General features: G+C 37.6%; 1 protein-coding gene across 2 annotated transcripts; it reads right to left on the bottom strand.

Moving 5' to 3' along the window:
• Positions 1–1,087: 1,087 nt before the first annotated feature.
• On the bottom strand, positions 1,088–18,220 carry LOC115947215 (protein-glutamine gamma-glutamyltransferase 5-like). Of its 2 annotated transcripts, none has more exons than XM_031052805.2 (13): positions 18,154–18,220; positions 13,277–13,456; positions 12,737–12,979; positions 11,592–11,710; positions 11,227–11,355; positions 10,817–10,994; positions 9,769–9,901; positions 8,734–8,837; positions 8,393–8,635; positions 6,591–6,917; positions 5,569–5,726; positions 5,242–5,375; positions 1,088–4,285 (listed from the first exon to the last, which is right to left on the bottom strand). In XM_031052805.2, the coding sequence occupies exons 1-13, from the start codon at positions 18,203–18,205 to the stop codon at positions 2,605–2,607; spliced, it is 3,681 nt and encodes a 1,226-aa protein (XP_030908665.2). In that variant the 5' UTR covers positions 18,206–18,220; the 3' UTR covers positions 1,088–2,604. The 2 variants fall into 2 exon arrangements, with proteins under 2 accessions (XP_030908665.2, XP_030908666.2); XM_031052806.2 differs by lacking the exon at positions 18,154–18,220 and adding an exon at positions 15,843–15,992.
• Between the last annotated feature and the right edge of the window lie 6,875 nt (positions 18,221–25,095).

A 25,095-nucleotide genomic window follows, 5' to 3' on the forward strand; every position in this document is an offset into this window, starting at 1 on the left:
AAACTAAACCAAACCAACAAACAAATTAACCCACAACAGAACAGAAATCCAGTAGAAATTCAGGCCATGCCTTCTGTAATAGGTCCTACCTTATAAAACAGAAGTTCTAGTCTTTCACGTAAATATTTAAGAAGGCAATAATTTAAATCAGTCCTGTTGGGTTTGGTGGTAGTGATTTTAGTTTTTTGTGGGTTTCTTTGTTTTGTTTTAATACTCTCCCCTCCCACTGCTCCTCCCCCCAACCCAAATTAATATGACACTATAAAATAGACTACAACAACCTACCTTTTGTTAGTATTGGGACATATGTGACAACAACACACTCAGGATAATTTTTTTAGCATTACAATAATTTTGAACTTTAAACAATTTCTGCTATTCTCCATGGCTCCAATTATAATGAACTTGCTTCAGTTTTCAAAAGCAATATGTATTCAACATATTTGACAAGAAGAGTGGTAAATAAATTTTGCACACACTTTGGACAGCTCCAGTGACATGAACAGGTTGGGACTAAATCTTTGGAGTTTCTGAAATATGGAACCAGGTTCATTCTCAGAAATGAAGAAAATCAGAGAAGTCAAACCACTATTGGGAAAATAAATCTGAAATGTTATTTGGTAAAATCTAGCAGGTACCATGTACTATTAACATTTTCTCAGAAAAATCACATTTTTTCTTAAGTAGTGTTGGTACTTTTCTGCCACTGAAAGATCTGTTCATTTTGGCTTTTCTGTGGATTGTGAGTTTTGCAGACCGTGAAGTAAAAAGAAAACCTCATGAAGCATCTGCAAGTGGAAAGCTTTACTGCATGCAAAAAGGATGGTTAATTTTTTCCTCTAATACCAAACTATTTCAGTTATAGTAGGAAATCTATACATTTCCCCTAACTTCAGATCTTATTTTGAAGCCTTGGTTTCATATTTTAGGGAAAGGAAGAGGAAATATAAGAGAAATTGAAATATGATTCTATAAATGGAGTGGAAAGAAGATTTGACATTTCAGTCCATCTGGAGAGATTCCTTCCCCACTTTTGAAAAGATACTGCCCTCCCACCTCCAAACCCCAAAAGCAACAGAATTACAGGTGATTTTAAATTTCTATTTTTATTGTCAGTCAGGAAAAGAAATTCTCAGCAAATACTTAGCAGAGACTATTGAAACTGCATAAAAAAAAACAAGTCATTAGTTATGACCACTTCACTACAATATCCAGGCAAATATTTCTTCTACCATACTCAGAATTACTATGTAGTTAATAGTGCTGGCATATTCATAGTTACCATCTGACACCACATCTTTCCCAAATCCCCTGAAGGTTACTCAATCTCATCACAGAGCGTAGGGATGTGAACTAAAGTGATACTACTGAAATACTATCACTACACAATTGAAAATTCTGCAGCACCAGCAAAATTATCTTAACACAAAACCCCACTAACACTTGTTACCAAAAATAAAAGAGCACTAAAGGAAAATAATGGAGGGATGGGAAGTGTTGTCAGTAAATCTAAAATTATTCTGAGCAAATCCAAAATTAGGGGACAGTTCCATTGTGACTATATGTGATTTCAATTCTTAAAACACTGGCAGAGGGTTAGCACTGAAATGGTACCAATTAACTGAAAAAGACACAATACACTTTCATTCACCTTCTTAACCTTTTAGTTGGGAGGGCTGAGTGTTGGAAAGAAAGGATAACATCATACTTCATTCCCTAGTTCAGGTCTGGTGATAGAAGTTTACTAGCTATATTGAATCAAAAAAGCACAGCCTTGGAATTAGACCTTCTCCTATGAACCTAAATGCATGCAATACACATGAAGAATTTTTTGGAATATGTGATTTGAGAAGTATTCAAATGTGTAAGCCAGTAAGTTGGTATTAAATGTTCGCTGAGTTTTGCAGCCTTTCTAATCCAACCTTTGGGTTCCTGATAATGGAACTGTAATACATCAAGAGTACTAATACTACATTTATTACAACTACCCTTTTTTTTTTTAACTCTTCGGTTGATTTGTAGCAAATTAATTACTCCATGACCTCCTCAGTTTTCACTGCCCCTTAAGAAAATTTGAGTGTGTGCAGAACTGACCCAAGCCACGACACTGGGGCTCAGGGACCCAATATATTAGGTAACATGTAAGGCAAGTCTGCTGCCACCTCTTTGCAATATCCCAAGGACAGCACATTTCATTCAAGGGGAGAGATTTGCTACAAGTGCTGTAGCCCAAGGAGATCTGAGAAGTAATCACTGCAAAAAATCAAGAGAAGAGAGAGTCAAAGCACATCCTTTATAAAACAGCTTAACCAAGCAAGTAAATCCATTACCTGCACTGTGCAACTATTGTCACAACAGCTCTATGGAGAGCATGTTCAGTTTGTCACTTCCACCATACTGTATCTCAAGACATACAAGTATTACACCAAATGCATTCCTCAGAAGTCAGCTAGAAGCTTGCTTTCTTGGCACATCTCAAACGTGTGAATAAATACCCAGGACTACACATGCCGTGCTCCATCACCTTATGTTTTAAACTCTTTCAATGTGTCTGCACCCTGCCTTTAATTCACTGGCTTTGGCTTTTCTCCAGGCTACACTCCATTACAGGTATTTGCGTTTGAAGTAGTTATAAGTGCTCCTCCTGGGGCTCCAGGGTGTGCGGGACCCTACCTGAGGTAAGGTGCTGCTAGGGGGGCAGGAGCCAGAGCGAGGCAGTGTAGCATAGGCAGAGGGAGAGGTGGAGTGGGGAAGAGTGTTGTAGGCAGAGCGGGTCAAGGTGTTGTAGGAGCGTGACAAGGAGCTGTACAAAGGGCGTGTGAGCGTGCTGTAGGCAGTGCGGGACAAGGGGGAGTAGCCTGAGCGTCCCCATGCTGAGCGGGAGGCGGGAGCCCATGTGAGGTTGGAGCCCAGGCGAGTGGTGGTGTCACAGGAGGGGCCCCACTGAGGGCTGCATACTGAGCGAGACCCTAGGGTGCCCACAGCCCGGGAGACCGAGTAAGAGGTGGGTGCATAGACGGAGCGGGCCGAGGCAGATGCCAGGGGGTCTGGGGCTGGGGAGCAGGCTCTGGATGAGTCCTCAGGGTGAGTGGGGGGTGAGCCAGTGGTGCGGGCACCTGCAGCCCCCAGAGACACAGAAGTGGCTGAGCACAGCGAGTGGGCTGGAGGGGCCCCCACTGGGCGTGGGGATGGAGAGTACAGTGAGTGGGCTGCCGGGGGTCCCACAGGGCGTGGGGCTGGGGAGCACAGCGTGCGTGCTGTGGGAGCACTCCCCATCTGCAGCCCTGCTGGGGTGGCACTACGGGCAGCAGAGTGGGGTGCAGGGGAAGCCACTGAGCAGGAGGCTGGGGAGCACACACCATGGCCTACTGGGGTGCTCATGGGTTGGGAGGTCAAGGTGGGCATTGGGCCACATGGAGGCTGGGCTGTGGGAGAGGGTGCAGAGCCGCAGACAACATGCGAGACAGAGGCACCAGCTGTTGGTGGCATGGTGACAGTGTGGGCTACTGGAGAGTACATCGGGTGGGATGGTGGAGCAGATACATGGGTAGGAACTGCCTGGGTTGCCACTGTGGGGCCAGAGCCAGCCATGAAGTGAGTTAGCAGGGCACTCACCGCATTATCTGTGGGGACAGCAACTGAGTAGGACACCGGCCCCCCACCACCTCCAGGCTGGTGCACAGGAGCAGTACCTGTCTCAAACACCACTTGAGGCATAGGGGGGCACACAGGGTTGGAAGCTGGGGCAGGCATAGAGCCATACATGGATGGAGGCATCGGGGCACATGCAGCAGAAGGCACAGTCTCACATACGACACGGAAGCCAGGATCACCTCCCACATCAAAACCAGAACTGATGTTTGGATTGAAGCCTTGGTTGCAGATGGAGTTGCATAACGGATGGCCCGCAGGGAGGTACACAAAGTCATACACAGGCTGGCCCCCTGCACTGCAATTTGGGTTGCACATTGGGATACATACATATTCACACATGGAGTTGAAAGCAGGGTCTGCCACTGGGACAGGCCCAGAGCCATTCATGTGGACGGAGCCATTCTCACACACCGGGTGCGATCCATTCTGGCTGACAGGCAGGGCACCGTTCTGAGCAACAGGCAGGGTACTGTTCTGGCCTGTGAGGCAACACACTTCAGCCTTGGCGCATCCCTTGCAGTAGGCAAACTTGTGGCATCCAAGATTAGCCAGGAGCCGGTGGTTGCCAAGCCTATAAGGAGTGAACTCCACAATGGTCCGTGCCTGCTGGTTGGATGCCAGTGTTCCCAAACTGTATTGAGATAAGGAAAAGAGTTATGATCCGGACCTGCTCAGAGACATGAAGAGCTACAATGTGAGAGTGTGTAATTAGGCTTGATTTGTTACAACATGTTTTCAGAAAAATGCTGTTATAACAACTTTGTCTTTCTTGCCTTCCTCCAAAAATAATAAACCCACCATATGAAAAGGATAGGAACAACTTCTGTCCCAAGATTTGGAAAACTCCCATAGTTGGTTCTGCAATTGGAACCAAAAGCTTATTCATGATACTGCCTTGAATGCTTCAAAAATGTAGCACCCTTCTGCTTCAAAACTGTACTCCCTGCTTTCCATTTCCAGTAGCCTACTTTGTATCACACAGTTTTGTGGAATAGAGTTCATTACTATTCAGCAAGAACAATTCCTAATTGCTTCCCCTCAAAACTAGTCATACTTTTGTCAGTTCTCCTTGTCATGAAGAACATCAATGCATATTAATGAACAACTATTTTTCCTAGGATGTTATAGCATCCTTGATATCTCCACTTTCTGTGATTAACATGTTATGAGAACATAATGCATATTTCTGTTTCTCACTGTAGTTTTCTAATTGATCACGTGTGTGATGTCAGTTCATTAATAATTAGAGAAATTGTATTACAAACTCAATAAGATTATAAGGGATGGAGAACATAGCTAGATTTTTGTTTGTGAAGAAAACTGTGTGTTTCCTTTCACAGAGAAATTTCAAACACACAGTTAATGTAAAACTTGAGAAAAAATGAAGCAGCATCATATCTTGCCAGCTGTAAATGATCATCAGTTTCAAGAGGACTAAGGCTTTTAATGGAGTCTCAAAGCAGTAAGAGCCAAAAAGTCCTGTTCAGGTCCTAAACACCAAAAATATTAGTCTTCCTCGAAACATGCTCTGATCTAGCACACCTTAGTCAATAATATTTTCCCCATTTAAATAATTGATGATCTTACTCAATGGTCATTGGCTCTTTGAACAAACCACAGCCTTCTAACGTCATTACACAGTTCTTCATATCTTCCTGGAGAGGATTGCAGAAGGAGATCTCTGCAGTACATGGTACTTTCAGCCTTGGCTGGTTCAGTAACTAGTCAGAAAATAAACAAACACATCACTCTAGAGTCAAATGTTATACACTTAAATTCACACTGATCTTGCCAAGATAAGAAAGAAAAAAAAATAAATAAGTATTTCAAGTTTATTGGCATAGTACCTAGAAAGTGGCCAGTAAGAGTCCTCCTGTTTCTTATATCACCAATCCCATAATTAAAATTCTTTACCTTTACAATAACAGGTGGTCTGTTGATCACGATATCCCTGCTCACCATCAGAACTTCTCCACACTCTGGGTCTGAGACAGCAACTACTTTAATAATGTTGTGATCACAGAGATAAGGTCCATACTGATTATATGATACACACACTGGAATTGTTTTCACTGTAAATAAAAATATTTTAATTATTTTTTCTGATTTTTGGCTAATATTTCCTCTTTCTCCTGAAGTTTAACTGGCATTTACAATGGCTACAATATTAATTTATCACAGCATTTTTAAAAACAGACATGATTTTTCTTAGCTTACCTAGTTAGATACACTGTTACTTGCAACAAACAGATTCATATTTTTCAGTTAATGTAACTATCAGGGCATTTACAAGTTGGTTTATAATAAACATTATCATCACCATCATTATTATTATTATTATCATTATTATTACACAAAGTTTGGAAAATTTCATTCCAGTGTAATTCTTAAAGCAATAATTTAAAAAGCAGGAAAATTAAAGTGTGATAAAACAGAATGTTAATATCAGGTATTAAATTTAATCTTATAATGATGTGTTTTAATTAAAGGCAACATTTTTCTTCCAGAAAAAGATATTAACCCTGTAAACAAGTGTTCATGTTCTGATATGCCTTTGCACTTCCCAGTATATGGTATATCTAGAAATTATTACTTTAGTGCTCAACACAAGTGTTTTACACAGGCTAGTATCTTCTGGACAAAGAGAAAAACAGCTTCAGCTTTATCTTATTTTAAAATCAGTTTTTAAATTATTCTAAGAACCTCTAAGTCTTGGGGAAATTAAAGACTACAATTTACCTGTCACTATATATGTAGTATTCACACTGTGTTGATTTTTGCATCATCACCCTACAGTGAATTCAGCTGTCAATATTTAACACTGTATTCATTTCAGTTCCCACCTCTATTAGGAAGTCTCCACTAGTCCTAAAAATCAACTATCACTTGAAAAGAACAGTAGACAAAGAGGTGTTAAGACAAATTCAGCTTCTTACCTTCCCTTGGACCCAATGGGATAGTCACACTGTCTTTCCAAAACTGATCCAATGGGCAGCCACTATAGGTTATTATTTGTGCACACAAATTAAACTTCAGGGTTTTGTTTTCATTGCGCAAATTTTCAAGCAGCCAGTGCAGTTGGACATCTTCACCATACATTGGGCAATTAGCCATCTTTAACCTCATGTTAATACCAGAGTCACTCAAAAATGGGTTTTTCAGAGACGATAACTCTCTATCAATATGACAGTTGGAAGCATTGCAGTACCCTGGATAAATTCTTCTGTAAGCCCGGTAATAGGCTTCTTTGTTTTTCACAGAACCTGTTGAAGAAGATACATGATAAGTAATCCACTGGAGGCACAAGAAGACACATCTACCCACATAATAAAGATAGGAAATTAAATGTCTTCTTCCTTCTTCCTGAAACCTAGTGTAGTGGTTTGCTGTAGAACAAATCCACCAGATGATGAAACACAAGGTATGGTTGTCTGAATGCATAGAAGAAAATAAATACATCAACAATATTAAGAAAAAATATTTTATTAGTGAAATCTAAAAATAGTCATGTAAATCTCAAAGTGTATAGTTAGTGCAAAAATCAAAATACAACTCATTATAAGGGGGTTAGGGTGAATATGAAATGCTACCAGGACTCTCAGAGCCAAAATAAACCATTCAAACAAAGAAGCTATTGTTTTCTCTTTTGTTTCTGTTGAAAAAAAAAAGAAGGAAAAAAAAAAGAAAAAGAAAGGAAAAATATAATAGTATTTTGTAAAAATTTACATGTAAACTATTTACAAAAAAAAATTTAATTTTACAATCAGCTGTGAACCACTCATTATTCTTGTATGCAATTTTTCTTGTTGAACTCCGCCCTGCTACTGGAAGATGAAAGGCAGTAATCAGTAAAAAAACAGTAGTCCAAAGTAAGAACAGCAGAATATCCTAATACATGAATTCAGTAAGCAGGCATACTTTCTGACAGATCTGGTACATAAAGTAACAAGAAAGAAGTTAATCTTGGGCTTAAAAGAATTTAGGATTGCTTTTTTTTTTTTTTCAGATTATCCAAAGTTTGCTAATATTTTAAACCACTGTACAGGTGACACCAAAACCTGTACATAGAAATAGTGGTATTAAAACGGCTCAAAGGCATGTCCTGTGAAGAGTGGCTAAGGACTCTGGGCTTCTCCAACTGGGGGAAAAGGAGCCTGAGGAGCAACCTCATTTCTCCCTACAGCTTCCCAAGGAGAAGAAGTGGAGAGAGGCGCTGAGCTCTTCTCCCTGGGACCTACTGACAGGATGTGGGGGAATGGATCAGTGCTGCCTCAGAAGATATTCAGACTTGACATGAAGAAGCATTTCTTTACCAGGAGGGTGGTCAACCACTGGAACAGACTTCCAAGAGAGGTGTTTGATATCCCAAGCCTGTCAATGCCTTAGAATGAGGTATTTGAACAATGCTCTTAATAATATGCTGTAACTTTCAGTTAAACACATCTTTGAAGCAGAAGGGTGCTACAGGCAGTTACGCTAGAGGAAAATGGTAGGTCCCTTCTGACTGAAATATCCTATCCTATATTAATGGAATTGCTATCTCTTTCATTTTAATCATCTAAATGTGTTTAGAAGTTTAAGAATCAAGATCTTTGAACAGAAATGCATCTTCCTCTTTCTCAAAAAATACAACTTCAGATTGTTCTATTAGTTTTAACAAAGGACAGATTACACTAATAATTTTATATAATTAGCACTGAAAATTTCCTCTAACTTATTTAATGGCTTTTCATCATACCTAGTTCATACTTGTAAGCCCCAGTGATGTCTTCAAATTGCTCACTGCCAACACGCTTGGTGATTAGACGTTGTCCACATGGCCAAGGATCGCAGAAAAATTTGGTTCTTTTGGCATTGTTTTGGGAAAGCCAGCCAGCATAGTTTGAATTTACTCGACAAAACAGATGATGACCATCATAGTCCAAGTCCAGTTCCCCTTCTCTGATGCTTCGAACCCAGGTAGGACCGCTACAAGCTGTACCTAAGCCAGATAGCAATGTTATAGTAGGTTGTAACCTGAATAGTAGGAAAACTCAACAACATAAGAAGAAAACAATTGTAGTTATAGTAAACATTTACCTCTGCCTGTTTCCAAAGGTGTTGGATCCAAACACTGCCAATCACCACAGCACTGTTTTAGGTCTCTGCGAGCCATCCAAGATTCATTCCAGCAGTGATATCGCCTGTAGAATGCAGATATATGGATTAAAGACATCTCTTGGATCACCAAGTTCAATGCCATACAATGGAGGAAAATCATGTCAGAGATAACATTTTAATCAACTGAAGACTCTCTGTGTCTTAAAACTTTTAATGATGTTTGGGGACAGGATTTTTTAGGTTTACTTCATATCACTCAGACTGGAAATTTGTCCTGCAGACTTGACTGCAAAACACTTATTACAGCCCTTTTTTTTTTCACTTGATAATGTGTCAGCACAGTTCTTTCCTTTAAGTAGTTTATTTTCCTACTATCTTCTTCCTGGTTCTTTACAGGAAAATCACATACTGTCTTAGTCTTCATTTTAAATGGCTTAACAAAGAATAAATTTTTTAATAATCTGTGCTAAAATAAGATACTCCTTCCCCTGTTTTTCAGTTTGACCTTATTTTTTTGACACATGAAAGGGCAGAAAATTCATTAAGAGCTCTCACAGATGAGACAAAAACAAAATTCTGGTGCAGTGAAACTATGAACACACAGACCAAGGGTGACAACATGAAATTCTGCTGGGATAAGTGATAATGTCATAGTTATATGAAAATGAATTGAAAAGTTTACAAGAATAAAGCAATCTATGATAAAAAATCTCAGGAAGACAACAAAATTATCAAACAAGATGGCCTTATTCTTTTAACTGAGAAGGGTAAGTAGGTAGCATAACTTCTCACAAGTGTTTTTTTTTTTCTTTTCTGAAAATGTAGATTGAGCAGACTGCCTGTGTCAGTAACTACATGTTTGGAAATGTATTTTTAGGAAACTAAAATGCTTTGTCACAACAAAGAAAGATACACACTGATGTGCTAGATTTACACTAGTCTTTCTATCATTTAATCAAAAAACAAAACAAAACCAAAATCAAAAACAAAAGAACTTGTGTATTTCTTATTTACCAGAGCTTGTCTTTGCCACATAGGTTTTTTCCAGTACAGTCAAAAATCTCATTGATACCAAGTGGATTCTCATTTGAGCTTGGAAAACAGAAGCTTGTGACAACACAGCTTGGAATTCCCAAACAGCGCATCACTGTAGGGAAAAAAAATAAATATTAATGAGTCATTACAAATGGTAATTAATCAAGCAAATCCTTCACTTGTTTTATAAATCAGTCTCCTATATTCTACCTTGCAATCATATAAATACAATGGATAGAAAGCAATATTTGGGATGCCCTGATTCTGTCTTCAAAACTTCTTTTATGTGGTTGAAAGCAGTCTGAAAAGAGCCTAGCAGAAAGAAATGGCTTGGTATTCTTCCAGCTTATACTAGAAAAACCCCAAAATCCCCAGACCAGAATAATGAACCTGATCTGGGATTAATAAAGCACAGTCATTTTGTTGTAAACAGTGTAGTACACATAGATTCACCTTTGCAATATCAATTCAATTGCAATTCAATATCTATTCAATTAAATTTAATGTGTAGAAGCAGGTTCAGTAAATAAATGGTAAAAAGTTCAAACTTTTTTTTTGTCTGTATAGTTCACTATTATCTTATTCTTTGCAGTATAATAACATAGAAGCCTGCTGCTTTCATGTTTTGGAGGGTACACTGCTACAAGTTTTCCTGTTCATATCTCAGTGTTTTTTCTCAGCCTTTAAACTTCACCCAAAGGATATTTTGGCTCCACAATGCTGCAACTGCTCTGTGTTTATAATAAAGTCATAGATTTGATAGCTGAATGATATAAAGGTCACAGAAAAGACAGTACTGCTTTTCTTCTTGCTCTTCATGATATATAGGAAAGCAACAGGTTGATAACAAACACTATGTTAGGAGCCATACCATATTATAGCAAGAGAAAAATACTTTCTTTGTTTTTTTTTTTTTTAATTAAATGCTCAATATCCTTCCACTAGTTTTTAGGGTGAGAGATTTTTGATCCTGGTTTTCTCTCTTTCTTTTCAGATAGCTGAGTAAGGGTAGACTGAAATATCATACCTGTGCACATTACTGAAGCAAGAGACCCACAGTACCCATATCTGACTGGTCTGCATCTGCCATTGTACCACTGCTGAAGAATGGGGACACTTCCATTCCAGGAAAATGGTTTTGTTCCCTTCAGGTAATCATTGTTTTCTGGAATCTTCATTATACTGCTAGTGATATGGCTGCTTATCTAGAAAGAGAAAATAAAAATCACCTTCTCAAATAGCTGACCATATCTTTAATCCTAAGTATATAATAAAATCATTAGATATTAGTGTCACAAGTTAGCTTTTTCTGTGAATCTGAGCACAGAAAGGATTTCCGCTGTTACTCATACTATGTTACAGTTCAACATGTCCTTCTGTAATATAATTCAGTGTGTTCTGACCTGTTCAGAGGTCACACACATCTAGAGGTCTTACCATGTGATTTACCACCATGCTGACATGCACAGGATCATTGCGCCAACAACGGTCACGATCAGAGCCATGATGATAACTTGCACCAATGTCTAGGATCTTCAAGCAGATATCCAGAATTCCATCTTCAAACTGATGAAAGAGAAGTTAAAACAGGCATCAATGGTTCTGCAGTTTCCTTAATTTTACTATAGAAAAAATCCTTTCAATTATTTGGTCTACAGTGAAATTCTCAGACAATTTGTATTGTGCATGTATAATCTGGACTGGTACTTAGAACTTTTCAAGTCCCATAATATAACCATGCATTTCTTAAAATGTATGGATAACACTTCACTTATGATTTCTAAGAAGCCTTTAAAACATACCTGTCCAAAGTGCCATGGTCGAGAGGTAATATGCTTGTGAACTCCTTCATACAGTATACCATGTTCATTCAGAACATACTCTTCTCTATGGGCCTGATTGTCCATATATACAGGGTCATCTGGAAAAGATATAGAACTATCAGTCAGCCAAATGTACATTTCTAGCACTTCTGTATCTTCTACTTGACTGGATCCCTCTTTCTTTTCCTACCTATTTTCGATTTATATTTTTAAACATGTTCAAGGATTCAGGCTCTTTAAACATTCAGAGACAATTCATTTCTACTTACAGCTATGTATTATCTTTATTAGGTCTCTCCTTGCTATATTACACTGAATTATAGAAATTGCAATTTATCTTCACACTAAGCTGCTCTAGAAGTCAATCACTGGGCTCTTAGAATTCAGTATCTGATTTTTATCAAATCAAAAGCACAATGTAAATATGTAATGATTTGGCAAGGTCCTACAAAATCCAGATCTACTTGTTATCAGAAACAGATCTACGGAATTTATTTTGTATTTGTATACTATATTGGAACTAGATGATCTTAAGGTCCTTTCCAACCCTTACTATTCTATGATTTGATGATTCTATAATGATACCACAGAATTCACAGAACTACAGTATGTTTGAGGTGTGAAGAGACTTCTGGAGGTCATCTGGTCCAGCTCCCTGCTCAAGCAGATTCACGCTGTGCTGGTTACCCAAGATCATGTTCATGTGGATGTAGAACATCTCCAAGGATGGAGACTCCACAACCTCTCTGGGCAACCTGTGCCAGTGCTCAGTCACCCTCACCTTAAAAAAAGTGTTTCCTGTTGTTCAGAGGAAACCTCCTGTATTCAGTGTGTGCTAATTGCTTCTTGCCCTGTCAAGTCATTATAAAAGGGATTGGGGGGAGGGAATATATTACATCCCTACTACCATGAAGAAACCAAATCAAAACACTGGCTGGAGACAGTCTTGAACTTGGAGAGAAAAAAAAAAACAAACCAAAAACCAAACAAGAAAACAAAAAAAAAAATCCATCCCTGTTTCTGTGACTCCATCCCTTACTTATGAGCTAAGTAATACATATGTCCAACATTTTTTCTCATCACTAGAATTTTTCTTAAAATAATCTCATCACTAGAGTTCTTACCTGCACACCAAGGGTTAAAAAGGACATAAAAATCTCCAAGACATCGCTGATAAGTATGACCACAAGATGTGATTTGCATGTTGAGAATGTAACGGCCGATGCAGGCATTGGAAGGAGGAAACATGCTGATATTGATGCATTTTGGCTGATAAAATTTGTAGGAAGAACTCCAGCAGGTTTGATCTAGACATCTGCCCATTGGGAAGCTACATTTTGTCTCATTTGATTCACAGGGTCTGAGGCCTTTTCAGGAAAATAAATACAACTTTCATCAGACTAAACAAAGCACATGTAAAAAGTGAGTAATTTGTTTAGGCATCATTTGCAATGCAAAGCAAAGGGTGGATTTCTTTCTCACTTGTCACCTCTGCAGCAGAGTGAGAAAACTTTAAAAGTTAGCAGAATTGCTTGAGCTAGGGGAAGGTAGTCTCTTTGCACAGAAGATGTGTGAGCAGATACTATTTGTCACAGAAGACTACAGAGAATATTACATAACAGAAAAGGACTGGGAAAGACTACACTGAGTTTGGGAGTAACTACCTGTCTCCACGGTGAAAATGGCCTTGTCCACAGAGTCATCCCATTCCCGGTTTTGAAAGCGAGCATAAAAGTTGAAGGCTTGTCCTCTCCTTATTATCTGTCTGTCAGTTCCAAAGAATTGTGTATTATGAATTTGGCAGTTTGAAGGGCAGTTCAGGTCAACTTCTCCCAGCTCGATGACTGCAGGATGGAGAAAGGAACACAAAGTTAAAACCAGATAGTTGAGTTCCCATAACTGGCTGAGGTCAAGATTACATGAAAGAGAAGATAAAGATGAAAGACAGCGATAACTGTTTAAAAAATTAATTCAGGAGTTTGCTCAAAATTCAGCAACGCTGAGGTTGACATATACATCCATAAAATTATCCTTACGAGCTCACCACTTCCCTAGCTTGCAGGTGGAAACTCGTTATAATGCCTTATAAAGCTGTGGCACAAGTTTCACATCTTTTATATAGTACCTTCTTGCTTAATAAATACCTGATGCTGAGGGATGATATTAGTATCTCTACATGAAAAATTGATTTTGCACTGTAATATTCTTTCCACATTAAAGCACACTGTCTACAGTTACTTTTCAACCACAGCTAGACAGCAGATGTTTTGCACATACTTTCAGTTGAGAGTTTTTTATACAAGCAATAAGATAATAAAGTAAATTTAATAAAAGATTTTATTTAAAAATAGGTGTTTGAAAGCTTAAATGAGTTATTAAAAAATAGGAACAAATAAATATCTCCCCCAAAATTGTAAGTACTGTTAGATATGCATGAAATGTCTCAATCTGCATGTCCTTAAGTCATAAAGGTTTGCAAACATCTTTGAAGAACTTTATGGAGACAGAAATACTAAAAAATAAAAAAAAAATGTTGACAAATCTATCCCAAGTGCTATGATTAGTTTAACAAAAATTTTAGCTGATTGCCCTTAGGCATCCTGCCTGGGTATCAGTCATTTCATCAGGGTAATTATGATCCTGGTGCCAGAAGGATGGGTGGCAACACTCATTTTTACCTATTTAAATACAACGTTTTACTTTCAAAAGTGTTTCACTCTAATTGAAGATAATGGGAGCCACAGATTCTCAGGAGTTCTGGAAGTTTGCTTTACTGGACTACAAAGTCTTGTATACTATTTTAATTCTAAAGGGTTAAGTTTGGTCTTGCTAAGACTACAGAAAAATCAAGCAATGCAACCTCTCTAACTATACTGGCACTATGTTGAATATACAGTTGGTATTTAGTGGAAACTAATTTTTCCTAACAAGAAACAAGGGTGTATCCACATAAAAGGAAAGTCATAGCTAAGCCCATGGGACCAGGACACTTCCAAGACAATCTAGTAGAGTTTCCCAGGATCACTTCCTGAAGTAAAACATAATTGAAATGAATTGGGAGGGGAGGATGGATAGGAGAAAAGAAACCAACCAACAACAAAACCAACCAAGAAAACAAATAAAACCCAGCAAAAAACAACCACAAACTCCCCCACCCCCCAGCGTTTTCTGGTTTCTTTCCTTGAACAAAAATAATCTCAGTTTTCATCTCACCATTTAAACGAATTGATCATTCAGCTCTTCAGCAAAGATCAGCAGATAAATGCAGTTCTGGGCATTACCCATGTTAAAAACATGCACGCCATCAACAACAACCAAAAAATATAGCAATGCATTACATCATTATTACTCATGAATGCATCATACCTGCTGACAAGAAAGAGTAACAGAACTGAACTGAAAATCTCATACCTTAATGAGATTTTTTCAACCATAACACAAAATGTTCTGGTTCAACAAAAAGTATTAGAAGTGGTTATAGCACACATGATAAATTCCTGTGGTCAAGAACACTGAAAGAACCTGGCAAGTCCTCACCCATTCTCTGGAGGCGTTTACAAACCAAGACAACTACACCTCATCCACTCATTAATCCAGCTAAACCAGAACATCAGGGAGTTGATATATTACATGTTTCCCAGGGAATTTCTTTAAAGTCAGCCCACAGTTTGCTTATCAGAGCTAATTATCACAATTGGATCACAAAGGTGCTAACAATTGCCTTCTTAAGCAAAGACATCTTGGAGAAAATACTAAAGGATAATCAATTTCATATCTTTTATTGGCTTTCTCTCTCTGGTAGAAACCCTATGCTCAGTACCAGTCACTGGGTTTTCTCTATTAACTCACATTTTACCTTCATTCCAGAGAGAATACTTCAGGTATCCATTGTGAAATACAAGCTTCTAGCATGAGAATACTGAAAACTAGTACTTTATCATTTATGCTGGAAATGAAATGTATTCTTTTCCATGCTATAATTCTCAGAATTTGTTGTTTCACCAATTCTTTTAAAACAGCTCTCGTTTTCCATTACAAAAGGAAAGCTTTTCTTCCAAAGTTGTTTTTTTCTTTCTCACTAGGTCCACAAACAAAATCTAAACCATAGAAGGAATTTCTAGACTTGATTCCACACAGCAAAACAGTTTCTTTTTTTTGTCCTTACACCTGACCTATGTATTTCCACTTTCAGCACTGAGTCAAGTGATAGTAAAGTTTCAAAACACTCACCTTCCATTTTTTCTTCTACATGTACTAGTTTCTCAAGAACAGTACTGGTGGAGATATCTGCTCCTCAACAAGATGTACTGCAAGGTCTGGCTGATCTCTTCTGTGAACCAACCTGATTTCCTCTCAGTAACATTTATATTCAGAACTAAAAGGCTGTCACACATATTGCATCAACAAAATACCAGTTTACAAAGAGGCACCACCCATATGTCTACTGATGCTCATAAATGATTCATTTTAACTTCCAGCATTATTAGGGAGAGTCCTGAGGCTGAAGGGAGGGAGAGATCTTGGTACCTCATGTATAACATAGTACTTCCAATGTCCCACAACTTACTATGTCTCAAAAATATTTTCAGACCAGGATGAATCAAAACACATTTCAGTGCAAGCCGTTTTTTACCATTTAAATTTCCCATAAATCCCAGCACCTACTGTTCCCTTCTGGCTAGACATCTTCAGTCACCTATCTGAAAACAATAAAGAACACCAGACTTAAGCTGGATTTAGACTCATTGAATATGATCACCAGTGGACATTTGTATTAAAATATAAGCAGAAATCCCAGCTTTCAGAAAGTCTGCATAGCACTCCCTCCAAGGGGAGGTCAGAGTAAAATGAAACAGCTAGAAATTTTTCTAGCTATACTGTAAAATAAACAGAAGACATGCATGAAATGGTTTTGAAGTTGACAGTAAAATTTAATCTAAACATGCCAGAATTTATTTATACTTTGTGTGTATTTGTATTCTAGCACAAAATCAGTTTTGTACCTTCTTAGCTCACTCCATCTCCCTTCCCCTGAAATCATGAAAACCACAAGATTTTTCCAATAATTTGTGTGAACAGAAAACATTTAAGTATACACAAAAATGTATTATATTAATTAGGTTCCAAGCATATTTAATAAAAGAACTACAAAAATGTTCTCTCTGCACACTCAGATAAGCGCATTAGCCAGCAAAGAGAGACTGAAATTTCCTCTCACAAAGCCAGAATGAACATTTTCTATGCTATCTCTTATCTTTCTTATGCCTCTATATCAAGTTTTACTCCATGAGATATCCTTTGAATCCCTTGAAGTTATTCTACTTTGGATTAAAACCCACCGCTTTCCTTCCCCAAAAATAATATGAAAAAATCAACAACAAACAAAAATAAAACAACTAATAACAACCTCCCCCCCACAAAAAAAAACAAAACCCAACATTCATTGATACAGGAAGAACACAGTGAATGACGTTCAGCAATTTGCATAACTACCTGGATTCTAGACAGTGCTTTAAGAAATCATAAAATGAAAGAGCTTAACTAACAGTGAAATAACTTAGTAGGCATAACTTAACAGCTCAGGTATTGTGAAATAACTTCATGGAAATTAGAGCAAAGAAAAAAATCAGCACATCAGCAGTGGGTTTGGAAGAGAGTAGCTAAAATATTTATATGACTGATGCATATGAAAGTGAACACAATATTAAATGTGTTCAATTCTGAAATTTGTAAATATTTGATGTCTAGTCAGTAGGCAGACATGAAAAATACGTGAATTTTAAATATTTAATTAATTTCTCATATATCTGAAAACTTTCTTTTTCTTAATATTTGTCATTTGACTATTAAACATCAACTCATTAAAAAAAGAAAACCAGTACTATTCCATAAGAAATAACTTAGAAGCAATAAACACATAATGAACCTTAAATCAACCTGTAAAATAAGAATGGTAGTGGTCCAGTAACCCATTGAAGACCCGCCTACAAATGTATGCCCATATTAATAGCCAGAGAATAGCACAGGAAAGTATCCAAATTGGTCACAGTTTCCAAGGATAGATTAAAATCCCCTGAAATACTTCTAGTTCAATCTGACTGAAATATTTTGGTAAATGAAAGCCTGTGACAAATAAAAGAAAACAAATAAGCATCAGTGAGTAGCTGCACCTCTGGGTTCAAAGAGACTTAATTAAGAGTTTAAAATAATAAAGGCCTGATTCAGGAATGGAACACTTTCTGTATGGATATGAATCACTAACTTTAGTAAGCATGCTTGCTTAGGTCCTTGAAGCTGCTTTGGTGCCTATCTGTCTCTGCAGGATCACTATACAGATACCCAGCCCCAAAGCAAAGCCTGCCATATACCCAAGTTCCTGCCTTTCAGTGTTTGCAAAGCCATACAGTTGTTGCTGCCAGCTCACAGCTATCAGACTGGTTGGTCCTCATTCAAGCCCAAGTCCCAAGTGCCTGAAGTAAGACTCTTGAACAAGGTAGAAAAATCATAGCACACTCTTTAGGTGCACTCACTCTATTCTTACCTCTCTTGCCTTCCATGCCCTGCATTGTATGAGACGGACACTGGTAGTCCATGCAGCAGGGCCCCCACCCTAAAGAAGGAGGCACGGGAGACTGAGTGCAAACAGGAAACAGAGATATGGTTCAAAGAAAGGTTCTACCTCTGAGCTTACAGCATGACTGAACAACTGATGCATCCAGATTGCTGACCTCCAACAGAGGTTGCTTCCCTGTAGTCTCCTCCTAGGCTGAAACAGTTCCCCACCCTGCCTGACAGCAAGGTATGCCAAGCTAAGGTTAATAGTCCCTTGGTCCCTGCTGGAGGTGCTTCTGCCTCAACCTTTTCCCCTAACACTTCACTCATCATTCACCCAAGCTGTCCTTTCCACATTACTACAGTATCTTATACATCCAGTATTCCCTAAATGTAAAAAGAAGCTGATACCCCTGATGCAGGCCTCAAATTTCTGCAGGATAGCACGTTTATGAGGGTTTAGACACTTCCAGAATTTAAGCCATTTAGGTTATTAAGCTTCTTTAAAGACTTTGACTTTGGCCCTTATTGCAGAAGTATCTGCTTGATAATAGTTTAGAGAGGACTTTTTAATTCCTGGAGTAATTGGTACTTATAATATTACAGACTACATTTAGTTATTACAACAGTTTTGTTTGTTGTTTTTTGTTTTGTTTCAGTTTGTTTTTTAAATATTACTTGTATTACAATAGACTGACATAAGACGAGCTTGCTAAGGCTCTGAAATTTTCATAGCTTTCAATTAACCTTATGCCAGTAGGAAATGGCAAGGATTGAAGAACAGGTCATTGCAATCACAGAATACCTGTGAACAGCACTGATGCCGTTCTGCAGTATCACTAATATCTCTGGGAGCAATAGAGAAAATGCAGTAATCAAGGATCCAGGGAATCCCTTCAAGAAAAAGCATAAAATGAAGCTCAACAAGGGGTAAAGGTACAAATCACAAAATATGTGAATCCAAGTGTCTTGGTGAAAGTGCCATCTACCGAAAAGCTGGTGTAACTACAGTGCTTAAAATGACTACTCAAGCATGTGCCAATAGGCAGCCCAAGTTCACTTTTTGCACTTGGTCATATAATTGTATTCCCTTGATTGCTGGACCTGAAATTCACCTTATTAAAAAAGCCTAAAATTTTGTAGCAATAGTAATGAGTGATGGAGTAAAAAGTTACCTGTCAAGCTGGGATATTTGAAGTCATTAAATGACATTGCTATCTCCTCACAAGAGAGTGAGCAGACTCCCATTCCTCACAAGGAATATTCATGTCTAACAAGGAGACAGTGAAGAAAAAAATGGATGTCATAGGTTAACTCTAAAATAAGCACATTTGTTGGGAATACACATCTGACATTTAGAAACTTCATATTACAAGGGCAATAGGCTGGCAGACTAACATCAATGCTGTTTCAGAGCACACCCAGAAGTTTCTTAAAATTCATAAATCAATTTGCAATGAGTGTGCCTTTCATTAAAGAACCTGAAAGCACTGGCAGCTACTCTGTTCAGCATAAGCAACTATTACAACACCCTATTTACAGATGAATTAGGACAAAGAAATGCTTCAAATGAAATCTTAAATGAGAAGCTCTGTCTTTCTAGAAGCTGAAGGAAATTAGTAGCATTAAATAACTATAGGTGGTTTCTGACACTACAAAACCACCAGCTTTCATAAAAGAAACCAAAAACTCCTTCAAGGCAGCTCCTATCCAGCCTGGTCCATAAGACTTGTTTTGCATTCTGGCTGAGTTACTTGTCTCCCAGCCTTTTCCGGGGTTTCCATCAACTATGTAAGCCATTTTCTTGTTTCATTTACTCAGATGATTTTTACCCCAACATCCACAGTGCTGATGAGAAAGACACACATCTATAAATGTTGCAGTACATGCAGAATGCTGAAAAGTCAGACAATTAAAGGATGTGTACCCCATAAGAGCAAGCAATACCATTTATGCTTAAGGCAGATAGTCATCACATTTAAAACAGAACCTAGGTAAAATGCTAGCCTGGGTCATACTGTAGGCCTTACTTCTGTACTTCACCTTTGCCCTGTAGCACTTCCATAGTAATTTTTTTTTAATTGTCTCTTTTTTAATGTAACTTAATAACAGTAGCAATGGTGACCGGGTTAACTTAATAGAATAAAAGTATAAACATTCCATAAATAACAATTAATAAGGTTCAATAAAAAGAAAAATTGTCTATCAAAAAACCCCAACCAACCACCCTTTTTCACAAAATGAAGCTAGAAGTTAGAGCTGAGTAATTTGCCAGGTAGCCTACTTCAAGTACAGTAAGTTCACTTTCAAATGAGCTTGTTCACAACTTTATTTAAAAACGGAAGTGGAATAAACTAGCAGTACTGTACATTCAAACCTCAGCTCACTGAGCAGTAACTTTCCCCCGCAGAGAAACCTATAAATCACCAAGCAGGCCTGTGAGCGTAACCCACCAGTCTAACTGCACAAGCAATGGGGTAGATACCACAGATTCTTATCTGGACAGGCAATGCTAATTGCAAGAGATTCAGTCTGAGTAGTACGACTTGAAAGAATAAAACAAGGAGGGACATTTCCTGGGCTGGATCACAGGAGGTTTGGGGATCTCTGGGAGAAGAGTCTAGCAAGTTGGCTCCTATACTGTTCTTTAATTTAAAGGTTAAACTTTTAATGAAGCCTGCCAGTTGTTTAAAGGGGAAAAAAAAATCCATGTTTTCTTCTAATGCCTGTTCACAGATATTCATTTAAAACATCTTCGTCTAAGGTACAGATCTCCAACCCAGCAAAAAAGTAAGAGTCTTGAGGACTGACATTTACACTGTAAAGAGCCCTTACTTTTACCTGGGAACTATCTAACATTAAAAAAGGTGATGAGGAAATATTTTGTGAATATTTATTTTTGTAAATATTTTCTGGCAAAGTACGCTCAATACCTGCCTGATGTAACTTTTTCAAGATTTCTAAAATTTCTCATGTATTGCTTATTTTAGAGTTAAAAATATGCAGTTCTGGTTTTATTTTAAGCAGTTGGGAGTATAAGACTCAGAAGCTAAAATTAACAGGGACAAACTCTTAAAATTCTTGGCCATTTCAGATCTCTGTAGTGAATATCTTATACATACACAAGCATGGTATATCAAGAATATAGTATTGTGTATAAAGAGTAAGGAAGACCACATATCTCAGAAAAGCAAATGCCAATTTTTATCCTTTTTTAAACATATGCACAGACACATACTTTCTTCAATGAGAAATAGTATAGTAACTCACTTCTAGGCTCTAATATTACATTGGGGGGGGGGGGGAGGGTAATACATTTCAACTCCTTTGCAAACTTTAAATTTATGTTTTTTAAAGGACTATGTCCAGTGTCAGCTGATGGTTTATTTGTTTATTAAGGAACCATTACACAGCAGGTTTGGGCAGACAAACTAACACATTTGCTGGGCAATGACATTCCTCTGATGCTACTTGCCTCAGCTTTTACAGCCTTCCCAAAAATAGGGGATTAGCAATTGATTTTAGTGAAAAATGAATCTCTGTTTTCAGTAGTGTAAATACAGCACAAGGCATAGTCTCAAAGAGAGATGGGGAGCTGGAAGTGCTGGTTTAGATGGAGGCAGGCAGCAGCACAAGTCAAAGGGATAGCTACTGTTCTCTCAAGTTGGAAGTATCTTTGTAGATTAGTTTTAGATGTGCAATAGACTCCATTCTACTCCTGAATTCTCATTCAACTCAAACTCTGCTCCTTCAACAGATTTTTACCTCTAATGCATTACTGTCATAAGACATAGGCAGCTGAACTCAAATATATATGGCATTGTACAAAATGTCAAAACATAAGCATGAAGACGGATGTCTTTCAGTATGAAGGAGTAAATACTTCCAGCTCCTGCACAAGCATGGCATACAAACATAATCTTAGAATGATGCAGCAAATTGTTCCAAGTCTTTTACAAATGTAGCTGTACAAACACAGGTATAAGTGCCAACACCTTTATTTGAAGGCCCTTGTCTCCCTTTACTAGAAGTTCCTGAGTCAGTAGGCTTTTTTTACTTCAGTGAATATACTTGTCTTGCTTTCAGATCTCTGCCTTTTGGCAAGATGATCCTTGATGTGTCATTTAGCAACTTAATATATAGTGGCCATGATCAGATTTTTAACAAGACCATTCCATAATATTTTATGTTTTCTACAACAGTTTCTGATACACACTTCAATTTATACTTATTAAGCCTTACTGATCTTACCCATTAGCATATTCTATACAGGCTATATAGGTGCTCCCATCTTCAAAATGAAAAGATACCATAATGAAAGGAACTAATTTAGCTTAACTTAGATTCAATACAGCTTTTATTCCATAAATATCAGACATAGAAAAGCTGTAGTACAACAGTGCAAATGTTTGGCAAAACATTGTGCAGTTCTTGAATCAGCATCCATTTATACTATTAAAAGTTATTTGAGAGTTCAAAAGAAGATAGCTAGTTTGGTTGGTTGAGATTTTTTATTTTAGGCGGATGCAGTATATGCTGTCCTTATGCTCACTGGACCGAATTTTGAGTTAGTTAATGATCTAAGTTAAGTGTAAGGGGCTAGTTTCATCTAGGTATGCTTTGTTTTGTCCTGAAAATTGGCATGGACAACTTGTTTTCCCAACTCTCAATGAAATTACTTCACACATTATAGAAATAAACAACCAACAAAACAGAATAGGACTGATTACGCATCCTTTTATACCAAGATGACCAGTAATTCAGATATGACTGGCTAAGTACTGTTCCCCTTTATACACAGGCAACTTCTTCATCTAACACATTTGAACAAAATTTCACTTGCTAAATTTTTCAGGTACTGAATTATTTTCAGTAGAAAATCCAGAGCAAAGTTCTGTTTTCAGTTACTTTTTTAGTTGCTTTAATACATTTCTAAGTTCACAAACCTTCCAAATTTCAGCTGATACACAGAAAGAAAATTCAGCTCACACCTTTCTGCTTGACGCTTCACTATCAGAACATCAAAAAAAAAACTTCATTAACCCAGTAAAGTGGAATGACAACTTCATTGCATCACGAAAATAAGTATGGAGACATCTACACACCCAGGTATCACATATTTCAAGCAGCACCTTCCAGTTTTTCTAGTCAACTTTTAAATAGGACTATATTTTAAGGACATACTAAAATGCTTTGGGCTAGTTTATAACATATCAGCATGGATTCTCTACATGCTGGAGTCACAGTAGCCATAACCTGAGTTTGCTGCATTTTATGCAGAAGACACCTGTCTTCTGTAATGTCTTTTCCTAATCTGGCCTTCAATTATGTTTTAAAAGCTGTTTTCAACATCTTTACAGAGCTTCTGTGCAAAGAAACTGAATATTCACAAGGTCTATTGCAAATAATTTTGCTATGCTTAGAAATCAATAAGAGTATCAATAATAGAATAGAAATCAATAATAGAATAGAAATCAATAAGAATAGAAATCAATAAGAATATCAGGTCTATTCTTCGCTGGTTTTGAACACCACACGTTCTAACATCCTATACAATAATCTGAAATGAGTTCTTTTTCATAAGCACACATCCAGCTGAGCAATAATTACAGTGAAATGTGCTGTCATCTTTCCAAAGAATAGTAATTAGGGATATGAGCCTGGATGTCTTGTATGCTTATGGAAACATTTTTTCTTTCCAGCTAATGATCTTCTAAATAGTAAATCATTAAAAGGAAAATGGTAAAGGGTGTGGATAGTGGCTGTCATCAGCCTTGTGCACCAGGTCCAAACTCTGTACTCTTCGTTTGGAGGCATGATGATGCAAAAGTTAGAATTCTTCATGCTTCTTTAGAGAAGAAAACAAGTACAGGTAATTCATCTTGTTATTTATTATTGGTAATACTTAAAGACAAGACTCCCTTGTTTCTCTCCCTTTATTGATCTGGGAAAACATCTTTGTATTAGACTATCCTTATTATGCAGGTCAAAGAGAGTCAAAGACCTTCTTATACAAAAAGTACCTGTGTATCTTTGATTATTATAATAATTTAGATCAACACCTAAGAGCACAGGTATGTAAGTAGCTCTCTGTCTGAAACCTTAGAATCATTACCAGCTTTCCTGCTTCTAGTCAGAACAACATTTAATGCACACATACTAGCATGAACTGATTGCCAACAGAAATGAAAAAGACCTGGGCTGTATCATTGTTGTATGGCACTGGAAACTGCAGTCATTCCTGTTATGTATCTAGGTACCTAATGAATAAGAATTTGGAGCTCTTTTTTGCTTAATGTCTCAGTGTCAAATAAACATTTAAACAAAGTAATTACTACCAACTCTTAGTATTGTTTTCATTACTTTGCAATTAACACCGCAGGGGTAACTGGTACCTTCTTTGCAGCTTTTTGAGTGACAGACATCAACCTGTTATGTGACCAATGCACCAATAACAATAACATTTTCTTGGATCTTAGCAGAACCAGCTTCCAAAGATACAGGAGGAGATACTTCAAACTTGAGTAGGTGTGACTTTAAGTCATATCTCCCAAATCATATGTGATCTAATCTTAAAGCCCTTAGAGCAAATTTTTCTCCTCTCCATTTAGGTGAAAAATCATAGCGTTAATTAAATAAGCTCCTCCTTACCCCCTCAACCCCTCCTTTTCTTAAGCTCAAGTACAGCAAAATTCAGTGCATTTCCCCCTCAGTGAGTGAGCACATACCAATGAAACCCATTATATTATTTTACTGCTAATTTTTAATCTGTTTGGAAACATATTTTTTAGAACATTGGACAAGTCAGCACTGAAAAAAAGCTTAATAAAAATTATGAAGGAGGCAGCAAAGCAGGACTGAAAGATTACTGTTTCATTAAAAAATGCTCCCTTCTTTTCCAAATACTTTGACCAATTTTTTTTTTTTTAAC

This window comes from Melopsittacus undulatus, chromosome 1 (assembly GCF_012275295.1).
Source record: "Melopsittacus undulatus isolate bMelUnd1 chromosome 1, bMelUnd1.mat.Z, whole genome shotgun sequence".
In the NCBI taxonomy this organism is placed as follows: domain Eukaryota; kingdom Metazoa; phylum Chordata; class Aves; order Psittaciformes; family Psittaculidae; genus Melopsittacus; species Melopsittacus undulatus.